We start from the raw sequence: 14,189 nt of genomic DNA, 5'->3' as shown, positions 1-14,189 counted from the left end.
GAAGAGCTCAGAATCTAAGTGTGAATTATACCTGTCTGCTGCATCATCCATTTGACCCAATTCTCCAGGAACAGGGAGCCATTGGAGCGAACATCTTCCTAATCGAAGTCAGCAGTTAGCCATTCGTTTTCGGACAGCAGCTGCTTCCAGATGTTTGTCTTGAAGACCAGACTATGGGTCATTAATATTAGGAGAAGGATTGGAGTAACAAATTACATTCCACATTTCCCTCCAGAGATGTCCATCCACTGCCTTAACCGTCAGATCCTTTTTATAGTTGAATAATTCTGTGAGCGGGATTGTGGCAAGGATGCCGACTGGACACACGGATGTACTAACCTATGGACATTCCATTTGCCCACCTGTAAAAATTTGTCAATAATACCTGATGATCCAACCTCCAGTTTGCTCAAATCTGTGCGGGTGCCTCCATTTATCTGCTACATTCTCCAAAGATGGGTACAGAGAAAATGATGGTGTGAAAACAATACCAGAAGTTCCTAGCTAGGTCAGCTAGCTCTCTTAGTTTGCACCTCCATAAGGTGATTGTGGATAACTTTATGGTGAAGAACTGTATGCTAAAGGTGTGGTCAGGTGTTGCTCTTTGACCAAACAATTGATGGCAGCAACTCTGACAGATGTTTTTTACCCCAATCCTTGTCTGCTGGTGTTCGATTCTAACTGTATCCACGACTCTGTTAAAGGCCTCTCTTCCATCCCAGGCTTTGATGCGGTTCAAATGCAGCTGCACAAAGTCCTCAAATCTAAAGAGTCACCTGCTCCATTTATGATGGTCTAATCAGAAAAACAGGTAGAGGGTAACCCATAGTCCTTTCTCCAAGCTTACTTATAAATACAACAGGAAAAGGCAGAAATAATAATACTTTCACTATTTATATTTTAAATGTAAGTTGCCCCATGTCGATATTAATTCTATGGCGGTTAATCTCTAAGGCACTCCCATATCTTGTGTATTCCTTTAGTTGTGCTCAATCAAATGAGTGATGCATTTATGTCAAAAGGAAATACAGGGGGGAAAAGTAATTGGCCCTCGAATCTCCTTGCATGGGACTCTTTGTGAAGTCCCACCGGCTTCACCTACAGATATTGTCACTCAGTCAAATTGCCTTAACAGTACATCACCCTAGTAAAAAACAAAACATCTTCATCAGTGAGATCATATATCTCCTAAGACTCTAAGCATTGGCATCCTATAAAAGCAAAAACGATGAAGATAACGCAAGCCTTTCTTGACAAATCTCTTCGACTGCCATGTCATAATGGGAAATCATATAAAGGAGGACTGTGACACAGTCTATCCAGGCAGACCTCTGATCTCCCTCTCAGTCTTCAGCTACATCTGTTACCTTTCATAGATCTACTAGAGATCACAGAGTGGACAACCTCCTGCCGCAGCCAGCATAGGCACATGGATCAAGAACATAAAAGAAACTCAACAAACACAACGTTCTTCCAAAGACACACACTCAATGGTATAGCATGCTATCCAGGTGGACAAGTACTTCTGCATCCCACATAGGAGTAGTAAGGTCTATGCATATACTATAATTCAAGGCAATACAATGCATCTACATGTGTATTGTTCTTGTAACAAACAATTCTACTATTTCAATTGAAGCATTTAATCTATGATCATTTAAATTATTATGAGCTTACCTTCACATGTAAAGAGTTTGAGTGAGCGTACATTTGGAGAACATTGGGGTACTGAATCGTAGCATCTATTCTACGGCTTCACTCAACTTATACAAGATTGTTTCCCCATCAATTTACATGCTTTATTTTGATAGTAAGGCAATAGCTGTTCTTTTTAAGAAAGATGTATTATTTACTTTTTCAATTTGCATTGGACCTAATGTCTCTGTACTGTTTTCATTTGGTCTTATTTTATGTTATTTTGAATGCTTTATTTCTATTTTTCTGCTAAAAAAGGAGGTCAAATTTGTGAATTGTCATGCTGGAACACATTCATTTGTCTAAGTTCATTTCAGACTTTCATTCACATTCATGCATGAGTGGCCATTAACAGATAGATTCAATCTCTACAATATTTCATACATTACCAATTTATAGTTACTGGTGGTTTTCTTAATACCCTCTTGTGAGGGAACTAGGCAGACAGTGCAATGAGAATATAGGTGTCTCCAGCTTCTTTTCCATCTCATTTGTCCTGCAAAGAACTTTTCCTTCGAGGAGTTTATGAAGAGAAAGACGAGGAGACCTGATTCCAGTTCCGACTACTATGCCGAGTCAATCTTGCGATCCTTCAGAGCAACATACAATTGACTGTTTAGGCACTCTTCCTCTCGCACATCTTTAGAGGCATCTGCTCCCCGGCTTTGCAACACTAAAAATCATCCTCTGTGCTGAAGCACTTCCAAACTTTAACCAAAGTAAATGTAACCACATATATCCGATTAAAAGGTTTCTGTGTAATATACAAGGCTGTTCACCCCAACAAGCCAGGCTATGTAATATGATCTATTCAAATCTTTGAAGAGCAGCTGCAAGCTGACAGACCTCTTACCACTCAGGAGTACTGTTGGTCTAGGTTTTAGAATGTTTCCCTTACTTGGTGATCTGTGCAATTTTACTTAAAAGAATTTCCACTTAGTAGCTGTAATCTGTGGGCAGCATGCTGAATATATTATGTATGGATGAATATTTTGCCATGCACACTGATTTTTTATACAAACTAAGTCAATACACTTTTACCCTTTAGGTACTATTATTAGCCAGTCATTTCTATCGCACAGTCAGAAAAATATCCGTCATGTAAGCACATTCATTGCTTAAAACCAATATTTGCCATGATTTTCTTTTAATTTTTGGAGCCATTTAAATTAGTAATATTTTGTTTAATTTACTACTTTTGGAGGTTTTGTTTATTTTTCAACAGTATAATAGTGAAACGCATTCAAAGTGTGCATCTAAGGCTGCTGAAGCCATGTAATCCTGTCCAGTGGTATTTCATGGTGGTGACGCAAATGCATCATTTTCGTTATACGCATTTACGGCAATGCAAACACAGGGAGAAATCAGCAAAGCACTTTCCAGAGATGATCTGTATTGTTAGAGAAGCATTTTCAACAAGAGGTCCTGTACAGATAACAGTAGAGGGTGTGGGAAATGGTTCAGTTGAATCAGATTACAGAAGGCTCAGAGAATGAGTGGACACGTGAAACTGACTATGCTACTCAGTACACTGTGTAGTTGAGGCATAACGCGTAAAAGTGATTTGTCCAAAACAGCACAATGTTCGCCACACACTGAAATAGAACCCAGGCTCATTGCTTCCAATATCAAGAACCTAGGCCTTCCTTCATTGAAAATGGGTAAATATGAGAGTCACAGGATTATAAATAGGACTTTCATACATATGCTGTTGTCATGGGACTCACAAAAACTCTTAAAGATTTTCACTCTGCAATATTCAAAGATTTCTATGTATGCGCCTGTTTCCCCTAAATCAACCGTTCCTGGTTGCCTGCGGACAGATAATTCACGATTTTAGGATTAGAAGGGCTGTTCATTTACTCATTGTACTTGTAGTGTTTTCTTTCATCAACTTACATCAGAGGAACATTCCATAAGCTAGTGAATTTTTCAAAGCTTGTTCTACCTTCCACAAATTTTAGAGTCAGATGACACTTTTTGCACACCCAAGGAAAGGAGTACAAAGTTTTACGTGACTTAAGTTACACACTTACATCTAAATTTGACTCCCAAAACCTCTTGCTGCGTAATAAGAGAAAAGTTAGCATATGTGCAAATGTAGCACCAATAATACACATAGGAGCTTACATTTTCTACTCGTTTAAGTACAACCATCATAACAAAACATTCCTCTTAATCCCACCTTTTCTAAAAATGAAAAAAAGGATAACATCTGTAAATCCATGCTTACAAGAAAATACTTCTCTCTGAAGCTCGGCGTATTAGGCGGGGTCCAATTGTACAGACAGGTTCTTCTTATTGTTGCAGTTGACTTGGTTGCACTGGAGCTACCAGAAGATACCAGCAGTTTTTCGTTGTCAAAGGGACTGGTTAAAAGAAAATCAAGGATGTACATTAGCAAATGCATAGTTTCTTAGTGTCGACTTGCTGTAAGTTGAAGTTTAACTTCGATTCTTCTAAAAAGTACATTAAGAATTATATAGAGAGTGAACTCATGTTGATTCCCCTTTATAACCATTGGCTTCCTCGTGTTTTTTTAATTGTTTGCCATTGCCTGGATGGGTTTGTGCCTCTAGGTTAAGGTACTTTGTGGATAGTTACATTCTCTTATTTGTGATCTCATTGGATTTTGGTCCTGAAGCTCAAGCAGCCCTTTTGTTAGACTTGAGACATTTTGTGAACTTGGATGTAATCGATTTGTTGATATAACACATTTTAGTGGCTGGGTTATGGATTTTTAGGTCTTGCAACATCGAGTTTTAGCAGCTTAAGCCTTCTGTTGTCAAAGACCTGTTGTCTCTAATACATTAAAATATACACAAATAGTTGGCTCTGGGTCAACCTCTTGCTCTTTTCTGGATGGCTTTCTTGTCTATCTCATTTCCATTTTTCTTATTCAATGGAGTATTCCTTCTCTATTATGTTCCGATTCGATGACTTGTGTCATTCCACTGCTTACCTTCAAGTAACTACTATTTTCTTTTCTCTTTTTTGCACTCAATGGGTGTGCATGTGTGATCTCCCTTGTGTACTGTTTATCCCCTCAAATCCTCCCCCTCTCAGTTTTGCTCCCACTCATCCGAAAGATATTTAACTGCTTCCCCAACATTACCTGTGAGGCTTTTATTTTTTTCAATAATTAACCCCCGCCCATTCCTCCTTTGCTCCTCTACACGCTGCTAAAGCCACGTGGTGACATTGACAAACTACTTCAGAGTTCCCTTGTCCCACCCCATCATGTTTTAAAAATAAATAAATGCTTCATTAACCTAGTTTCGGAGGATCAGCAGCTGCAATTTGCTGCTGAATCCCTCCTTTCTTTTTTATTTGCTTTCGCACATTATTTTAGCTTGCACCTCCGACATTTACATTTACCATCGTGAAACAGTAAAAGAAAACCATAAAACTGACTCTCTGTTATGACGCATGTATGCACATGCATGGTGATACATGTACGCACATACGTCATCACGCAGTGACTGCCGTAACATCAGGACACATAAGTAATGATGCATGAATGCATATATATCTATGCATTATGGTTTTTGCTAATACTGTTAAGCATTAACAGTGACCATTAGCAAAGCCAATAAGAGTGCATTGAGTGCAAAGTCTATACTGATTGGCTTTGCCATTATTTGTTGGTTTAGGAGGTGCTGGCTGTTTGGATGCCTTTATGCTTTACTTTGCTCTCATTATAAAAAGTTGTTAGATTTCCAGATGTTTACATAAATGCATGTGCACAAATAGGCTTTCTTAAAGATGCATTAAAAATATTAGTCCTGTGTTAAAAATACAATGCAATATTTTGCTGTGTGTCCCTTTTCAGTTCACCACTTACAACGTAAACTTTATATTCTGATTGCTTTTCACAGCAGTCTTTTTTGAGGGTAGGATTTAGCCCTGAAATTGCAGGTAGTCAAGGAAAAGAGCCCTTCTATTTTGTTGTAACCAATTGTTTTATTAAGGAATTTTCTTTCTAGAACAGCTAGTGCCATTATACACAAAGTCGCCCGAATGCTACTCCCCAAAAAAGCCAGACCTACCAACTTTGTCAAGGCTTGTTTTGATATAGTGATTAATATCTCGGTTTTGCTGTTTGTCCACATTGTAAGTACCACTTTTCCTCAATTAAGTCAGAAATTCCAAACAGGATTGGAACTCATGATCTGCAGATAACACCAGATATTGCCTATTATTTAGCCATCTTGCTGCCTATATAATATGTTTGATGGCTATATAATATGTTTGTTATTTTTGCTCCATAAGATGTTTTTGGTTTACAGTATGTGCATCACTAGGTAGAAGTTGCTTTGTGAGCTTGAACCATGACTGTTTTTTGCCTGGATTTCCTTATAAAAGATTCTTGCTTTGAACAATGAATTTGCAGCGTGGTTCAACGTACGTCATGTTAAGCATGAAGGAAGATGTTTGTATATATTTCTTGCACCTTGGGTGCTAGCTGTTTATCACTAGTAAGTGGAGTGTGCAGGCCATTAATTTAATTAAATAAACTCAGAGAAAGCCACTATTATCAGTACTAGTCTTCAGGCAACGCACACACACTAGCTTTCAGAATTTGTCATTACATCTCAGATCTACTGGAGAGGTTTACATATACACAGGCGCGGTGCGTCCATTGGGGCGTGGGGGCGTTGCTCCCCCGCCCCGCGCACCCGCCCGCGCCCGCAGCTCCCTCGGTGTCTCTGAACTTAGTTTACTTAAGTTAAGAGACGCCGAGGGTGGGGAGAACTGACAATGCATGTCAGTCAACATGACGTCGGACCGTGGGCGGTCCGGCGTCATGTTGACTGACATGCATTGTCAGACAAGCCAGGGAAAGGCAGCACAAGTGCGCATGAGTGGGCATGGAGAGTAATTTTTAGCCCGTGCCCAGTCATGCGTACTTGTGTTTTTACTGCCTTGCGCATGCCCATTAGGAGCCCCTCGGTCCTAATGGGCAGGTGGCGGGCGTAGCTGTGCCCTCAGCCAATCCTGGTGCTGCAGCAGTGCCAGGATTGGCTGAGGGGTTGCCACTCCAGTGCTGACGTCCGTGGTGTTCCGGTTTGAAGGGGGCAGAGGCGCCAACGCGGACCAGGAACAGAGGCGGTCAGGTAAGTTTTCCTTTTAATTTTCATTGTATTCTCCCGTTCGCCCCCCCGCGCGTGACCCCCCCAGCGACTGCTCACACGTTCGTTTGCATATTCTCCCGTGCGAGCCCCCCCCCACCCCCCACGCGTGACCCCCCCGCGACTGCTCACACGTTCGTTTGCTTCCTTTGCAATCATTTTACGCCCCGCCACTTTCAAATGTCACCAGCCGCCCCTGCATATACAACCAATGTAACCCTGAGGGAGGAGCCTCAAAATCTGGCAGACCCATCTGAACCACAACCTAGACCTCTCTCACAATTGTTTTGCGTAGCTGTGTCACTTATATATTTGTAAATACCATGTGTTTATCGAGATTAGTGGAAAGTTGCATTAACGCTTGTGGAAAATATGACTGATGGCGACCAAGAGGTGTTTCATGGGGAGAGACAGTGTTTTACTAGTGATTATGGGGATAACACCACAAAACATGTCAGAACTGTGGCTATTCACATATATTTTCAACGTATATTTCTACACAATTTGACCTCTTAAATTGTCCTAAAATAGCTTAAAGTAACTGTATAAAAAAAGTGTTTACCGGGCTGTTAAAAAAAATAGTTAAAGGGCCAGATTTATATATTGACGGATGGCTCACCATTCCGCTATGAGGATGGAGTAAATTACTCCATCTCCATGATGGAGAGACCACCTGTCAAATTTATAAAGGACTGCCAAGCAGGTGATCATTTATAATGCATTGGTAGGAACTACCGTCACAGAGGTTCCTGTCAATGCATCTCGCTGTTTGGTGCAGGGCTGCGTCAGCATGATGCAACCCTTTGCCAAACTGTTTTCTTTTTTCTTTTAAAAAAGAAAATACTGAAACAGGATTTTCTTTTTGAAAATAAAAAAAGTAATGCGCCCAATGGCCTGGGAAAGCATTGTTTTCTTTTTACTGTCTCTCATTGCCAGGGTTTATCAGGCAGTTACAGACAGTAAAATAAATGGCTACATGTCTCTCCATCTTGATTGCGTGGGCAGACACATAGCCATTTTTCCGGCTGCCCTACTCTGTCGGGTTGTTGGAAAGATTTGACTATGGCAGTGACAGAGTAGTCACCGGCGTAGCCAAACCTACGGTATGCCTGCAATTAAATCAAGAACGCAGACCATTATGTTGGCAGTGTGTATACTCCCGTCGCTGTTACAGCGGAGTATTCGCACCACCAAAATATAAATCGGGCCCAAAGTGCGTTTGGACCACACATGAATAGGCAGAAATTCTGTCAAAGTATAATCTGCTAGTTTCGGGTTAACACATGCACACAAGCCTATGATTTAAATACATGTGGTTTCAAAGTTTATGATTATCTGTGAATTTCTTATATTACAACACACATGCAAAGTTGGAAATGTTTGGAGAAAAAAACACTTTTCTCCACCATTATGCTAGCCTCGAGGAGGCAGTAGCTAAATAATAGATACGGCTTTGCATAAAAAAATCATTGGAGTTTCATATGAACGCCCAAGTGCCACCCATTGAATGCCCTGTTATCTTAAAGGGATACTTTCAACCACAAATCGGGATTTGTACTAGAAAGTACATTTCTGTTTGATACTTTGTGCTGGTTTGTGTCACTTTTGGTGACACTGCACTATAGTAAAAGCCTGATAAAACTAGCCCTAAGTTTGAAGCTAAATCTGTGTTCTCAGCTTTTTCATGAAAGACAACATAAGGAAGACAAAGCCAGTTTGCTTCATTTGTATTTGTTGTTACTACTAGGGGTGGGCGGAATTTGCGAAATCCACTTTCGCAAATTATCGCGAAAATGTTAAAAATTATCGCAAACACGCGGAAATATCGCGAAGATGCGGAAGTTTTTTTCCTGCATGTTCGCGAGATTTTCTGCATGGTTGCGGCTCGCCAACTTACCCATGTGGTTGCTCGCGGGCGCGGCCATCTTGTTTTCAGTTGTCTCGCGGTGCATGATCGCGAGAAGAAAGACGTGCTCGCGCGACGCATGACGTCACTGCGGGCGCGAACTGTCGCGAGACAGCGCAAATGGCTAAAAACAATACAACATCTCATGGAGAACGCAACCGGATCAAGAAAACTTGTCGGCGAACGCAGGGATTCAGGTAAGGCGATCGCGCACGCGCGAGAATGTATTATTTTACATCGCGAGCAAGAAACAAATTATCGCCAAGCTGCGGAATGCGGAAATTTTGACATTTTCGCGCTCTCCGCGGAACGCGAAAATGTCAAATTATCGCAATTTCCGCGAACGGAACGAAATTTTTCGCCCAGGCCTAGTTACTACCATAGTACTATTTTGTTCGAGAAAATGCTATTCACAAACCTACGGATGGGGATCTCTGCCTCGCCAAGCTTTTCTGTGCAGAGATCTCCAGTGTGACAGAGATCTCCACACTTGTGTGTAAACATTTTTGTTGTAAATATGAGAGGTACTGGAGGACTTGAGGTAAAATGGGGAATGCATACTACTAAACAGGAGGGGTTTAGGGATATTGAGGAGGGGTTTGGGAAGGACATGCTTTTAAAAACATACATCCACAAATTAACCTTCAAAAGTTACTTCAGCCTTGAAACTCTGAAAATAAGGTGTAAATGTACTCCAGCCTAGTCTTGGTTAAATCAAGCACTGATCCTGGACACTCACAGGTACTGCAGCACACTTCGATAAAATACAGTGGAGCCAGGGAAATAAAATAGGATCTCATAGAAACAAATACTTAATTAATTAACGTATAATGATAGCTACATTATATATACATAAATATATATATCTATATATCTATATATATTTATCCAAGGTGCCCCAAGCTTGAGGACGCCACTACATGGAGATAAAGTTCAACATGAGCTTTTATTAACCAAGACCAACTTGTTTCATCCAGAGTTAAAATCCTATGTCCCTGACGCGTTTCGATGCCACTGCCTCTTAATCAAAGGGAAAGCGATCAGTTTCACGGTTGCGCACCACAACTCTTTTATCCTGATTAGCATACTGCTCCCAGGTGAGTGATTGTTATATGTGTGTGTTGAAATGTTATTCAACTTTAAAAAATGTCAACTTTTTACCTTCTATTAGAAAATTAAAACTAATTCAACTCATATCATCTAGCAAAATTTACTACATAGTTAAAATAAAAAGATTAGGGTGTTTTTTTTTATTATTGTTTAAAAATATTCATGTCAATGTGCTGTAACTTTTTCTTTTATTTATGTAAGTTTAATAATCAATATTTAAAATAGTTTACATTTATAGTATACATTAAAGCATTTTTATATACTTTTTTAAAAAATGTTTAATAACTATCCCCTATGGGAGTTTTCCACCTAACAAAACACACTGTAAATCTATTTTTCACTATTTTCCTGCTTGTGCAATATGAAATGGAGTAAGCAACGATTGCTGTAGTCGACATTAGCAGGCCAAAAATGAAAGAAATGGATGGGAAAATAATTGCTTAACATATATGACACATTTATTACTTGCAAATCATATTAAGTGTGCTATAGGGATTGCAACCAGGAAATCATAGTCCATGAATAAGATTTTAAAAGTATTTTAACACTAATAAAAAACATGGCGGCGGTGTGTTGAGCCGCTGCGGTGCTCCACTCATGGGCTCCTGTCCAGCGTTTTTTTTTTCCTTTTGCCAAACATAGTCGTCCGCATGAATCGAAGTGAATTGTAGTCGGTCTGTTCTTTTTTGCTTTAGGTATCTCTCTTGAGGTTTTTGTATCTTCGGATACTGTGGATATTTTTATACCTTGGATTCTTTTGCGGAGCCCCATGTGTGTAGACGGGGCGGGTCTTGGCTCTTCTGAAGCAGCGGGTCGAGTTTCTTCGCTGCGTCTCCCACAGCCTTCTTTGATTTCTTCAGAGCCGCTGCGGGCTGTCACAGGCTTGCGGCGCTGGAGTCTAGCCGCCCTGGAGCTCCGACGGGGGCGAAGGACCCGCAACCTCATTCGAGATTCCCGCGGTGTAGCCAGCGCCCGCATTAATGTATTGAGCTGTGTGAGTGAGATCACTGGTGCAGTAACAGCGCAGGTAGGAGGTTCCAGGGGGGCTGACAACGCGGCTGTGGCCTGTCTCGAGCCTGTTGGTTGCGGAGCTCTAGCGGAAGATCCAGGGCAAGTAAAGGGCAAATGTGGATTAACTTGTAAGGGGACTAAGAAGAAAAAAAACATAGAAGCTGCAATAAGTGGAAACAACTCTGGTTTGGATCTAAATAAGGTGCCTAAGCAATTTCTTCCTGAGTTAAACTCGACGTGTCCATCGACCAAAAAAATAAAGTTTCATCTTTTTTGACTGGACAGGTTAAAGCCAAGAGAGTATATACAAACAAAACAGGCAGGGTCTCTAAACATCCTAAACCCATTAACAACGCTGGGTCAAAGATAACCCCGTCCCTTCGATCCTGTTTTAAAGTAGTTCCACAGGTTTTACATCTTACGGAGCAGTACCCTGGAATAGAGTATTCAGGAAACAAGCTGATTTCCATGGCATCATTAGACCCCAATGAGGTGACTCCCGTGAATTCTGCTATTATATCTGGCAGCATGTTAGCGGCTTTGGAAACTAGCACAGTCGCCACAGAAGGGACTACTTTGGGTGAAGTAGGTCAGACGGTAGGAGGAGGGGACGCAAGGGCAGATGGAGTTTTAAAAGCAGGTGTGTCTCCTAATTGCACCCCAGAAGATCCGGGGCCTTTGTATCCTCTTCCCCCTCCTACCTTAGATTCAGAACCATCACCTTTAGTGGTTCTTCCTAACTCCTTACTGGGGTCATCTGGTAGTGTGGCATTACAGCATGAAGTTTTGCAAGATTGCATGTCTGCTCTTTCTGGCCCTCTAGCCGAGGGTCATGATAGTGCATCATTAATTAACTCCCTAGGGTATGTTTACATCTTTGTCTGCAGACATTAAAAAGGGGTTCGAAACATCAGCAGCGAACCAGTCTGAAATAAGAAGCTTCTGCGAGTCCCTCAATAGTAAAATCAGCGGTCTGTCTACAAGAACAGAGGTATTGGAAAGTACTGTAACAGAACTGTCTCTGTATTTAGATGAAGCCAAGGCAGACATTGTTAAGCTTAAAAAAGAGGATCTCAGGCTGGCCGAGAGGATGGAGACATTAGAAAATCACGCTCGACGTAACAACCTCCGTATTTTGAATGTCCCGCTATATTTTGGATTGCTGGGTATCTTGAATGGGGATGGTGATGTTGATGGTGGGAGTTTTTTTTTGTTATGAGTGAGCTGAAGATTATCTCTTGGAATATTAATGGCCTGCACACTAGCCCTAGGAAAAATAAGATAATGCAATATCTTCGCAATTTTGATGCGCAGGTGATTATACTCCAGGAGACTCATTTGACGGAATGTGAGTTGCTCTCTGTGGTTAAAAAGAATAGATGGATCGGCCTTTGTGTAATGACCTCGCAAACAGCACACATTAGGGGTGTAGCAATTCTTTTTTAGAAATCTGTAAATGTGAGATTAGTTTCTAAGATGGTGGATTCAGGGGGTAGATGGGTTATCGTATCTGTAATCATAGCTGGATCTCCTATTACTATAGTAGGATACTATGGCCCTAATTGCGACGACCCTTCAGTCCTGAAAACTATCTTTTCTCACTTGCTTTTGTTCCCAGAGCCAACCATCATAGCAGGAGACTTTAATATTGTTTTAGATCCTATATTGGATAAGTCCCCGACTAATAGAGCTATAGTTTTGTCTAAAACCAGGTCCCTTTTGCTTGATAATATGAAACAGTTTGATTATGTAAACATCTGGAGGTTTAAATCTGGGCAACAAAGAGCTGTTTCATTTCGTAACTATAAGTACCATCATCAGTCGAGAATTGACTATTTCTTGATCAGTCAAAAATTGGTTAACTCGACGCAAACCATCTCTTATCTCCCATTTCATCTTTCGGACCACACTGCAGTTTATTTAGAATTGGGTGGCTTTTTTAAAAACCCCATGAGAAGCTGGACTTTTGATCGTTTTTTGCTTTAGTCGGTAGAGGTTATTGACTCTCTTAAAATTGAAATCCAGAATTTTATGGATAATAATATTGGTTCAGCCTCCCCTGAGTGGGTTTGGGATGCATTTAAAGCGTTCTTAAGGGGCCTGATAACGAACAAGGCCACATATAAGAAGAAGATCTATAGAGAATCAGTAGCCTCACAGGAAGCTGAGATGGTTAGAGTGCAAGCAGAAATAGTGTTACACCCAGATGTCCCTGCTAACACTCTACAGGAGTGGCAGAACAAGTTAGATATCCTGAGAGGGGAATTGGGTTCAGTTTTGAATTCACGGGTCCTTGAGAGGTGGGAGGTGAGCAAGTTAGCTCACTTCCAATATGGAGAGGGGGCAGGGAAGTTGTTAGCTTGGAAGGTAAGAACAGACCAGGTTAGAAATAATATAGATTCAGTTACTTCTGGGGGTGTAACATACTCTTACGATGAAGATATTAGAGGAGCATTCCGGGACTTCTTTAGCAACATATATCACAAAGACAAAGTTATTGAGGAAGTCCAAGTGGAAAACTGGTTGAAGGACATATCCCTTCCTGAATTGACGTCTGAACAGAGTATCTTTCTGGATCGTGAGATTTCGCAGGAAGAGGTTAGGCGTGCTATTTTAAACTGCAAGAAGGGTAAGGCAACTGGCCCAGACTGTTTGCCATCTGAAATCTATATTGCCCTGGAGACGATAATACTCCCTTTTCTTACAGCTTTGTTCAATCAAATTCTTCGGGAAGGTTTGTTGCCTCCCATTTCATGGAATAAAACTTCCATAACCCTCATATTGAAACCAGGAAAGCCAGCTACCTGTTGTGGCTCATATAGACCGATTTCCATCTTAAATTCTGACTACAAAATCTTTACGTCAATTTTGGCAGATAGGCTGGGAGCAGTAGTAACAGAGGTTTTACATCCAGATCAGAAGGGTTTTGTGAGGGGCCGACAGCTATATGAGTTGACATATGATCTTAAAGCAGCCATTGATATGGCAACTACAGAGTCTCTCCCACTGGCTCTACTTACATTGGATGCCACCAAGGCCTTCGATAGGGTGAATTGGGTGTACCTGTCGAGGGTCCTGGGTAGGTTTAACATCGGGGAGAGATTCCGGCGAGCTGTGAGACTCCTATATCAGAATCCTTCAGCTTCTTTGTTGGTAAACGGAGAATTGTCCATGCCATTTAACATTTCGCGTGGTACACGTCAGGGCTGCCCTCTTTCCCCCCTCCTATTCGATTTATATATTGAACCTTTCGCTCAACGGTTGAGAGATGAGCGTAATATTAAGCCCTTCACTTATGGGGGGTGGGGAAGGAAGGTAGCCCTCTACGCGGATGA

The 14,189-nt window shown here is 41.1% G+C and overlaps 1 protein-coding gene across 3 annotated transcripts in view; it reads right to left on the bottom strand.

Annotated features, from left to right (window-relative positions):
* Positions 1-14,189, bottom strand: part of RIPOR3 (RIPOR family member 3) — a 456,892-nt gene that overhangs the window by 76,924 nt on the left and 365,779 nt on the right. For all 3 annotated transcript variants that reach the window (XM_085619148.1, XM_085619147.1, XM_085619149.1), the window contains one exon: positions 3,929-4,064. In XM_085619148.1, the coding sequence (XP_085475274.1) occupies positions 3,929-4,064 (136 nt within the window). The remainder of the gene's footprint in view (positions 1-3,928; positions 4,065-14,189) is intronic.

Source organism: Triturus cristatus, chromosome 7 (genome assembly GCF_964204655.1).
Source record: "Triturus cristatus chromosome 7, aTriCri1.1, whole genome shotgun sequence".
In the NCBI taxonomy this organism is placed as follows: Eukaryota; Metazoa; Chordata; class Amphibia; order Caudata; family Salamandridae; genus Triturus; species Triturus cristatus.
This window is presented reverse-complemented; position numbering and strand designations above follow the sequence as displayed.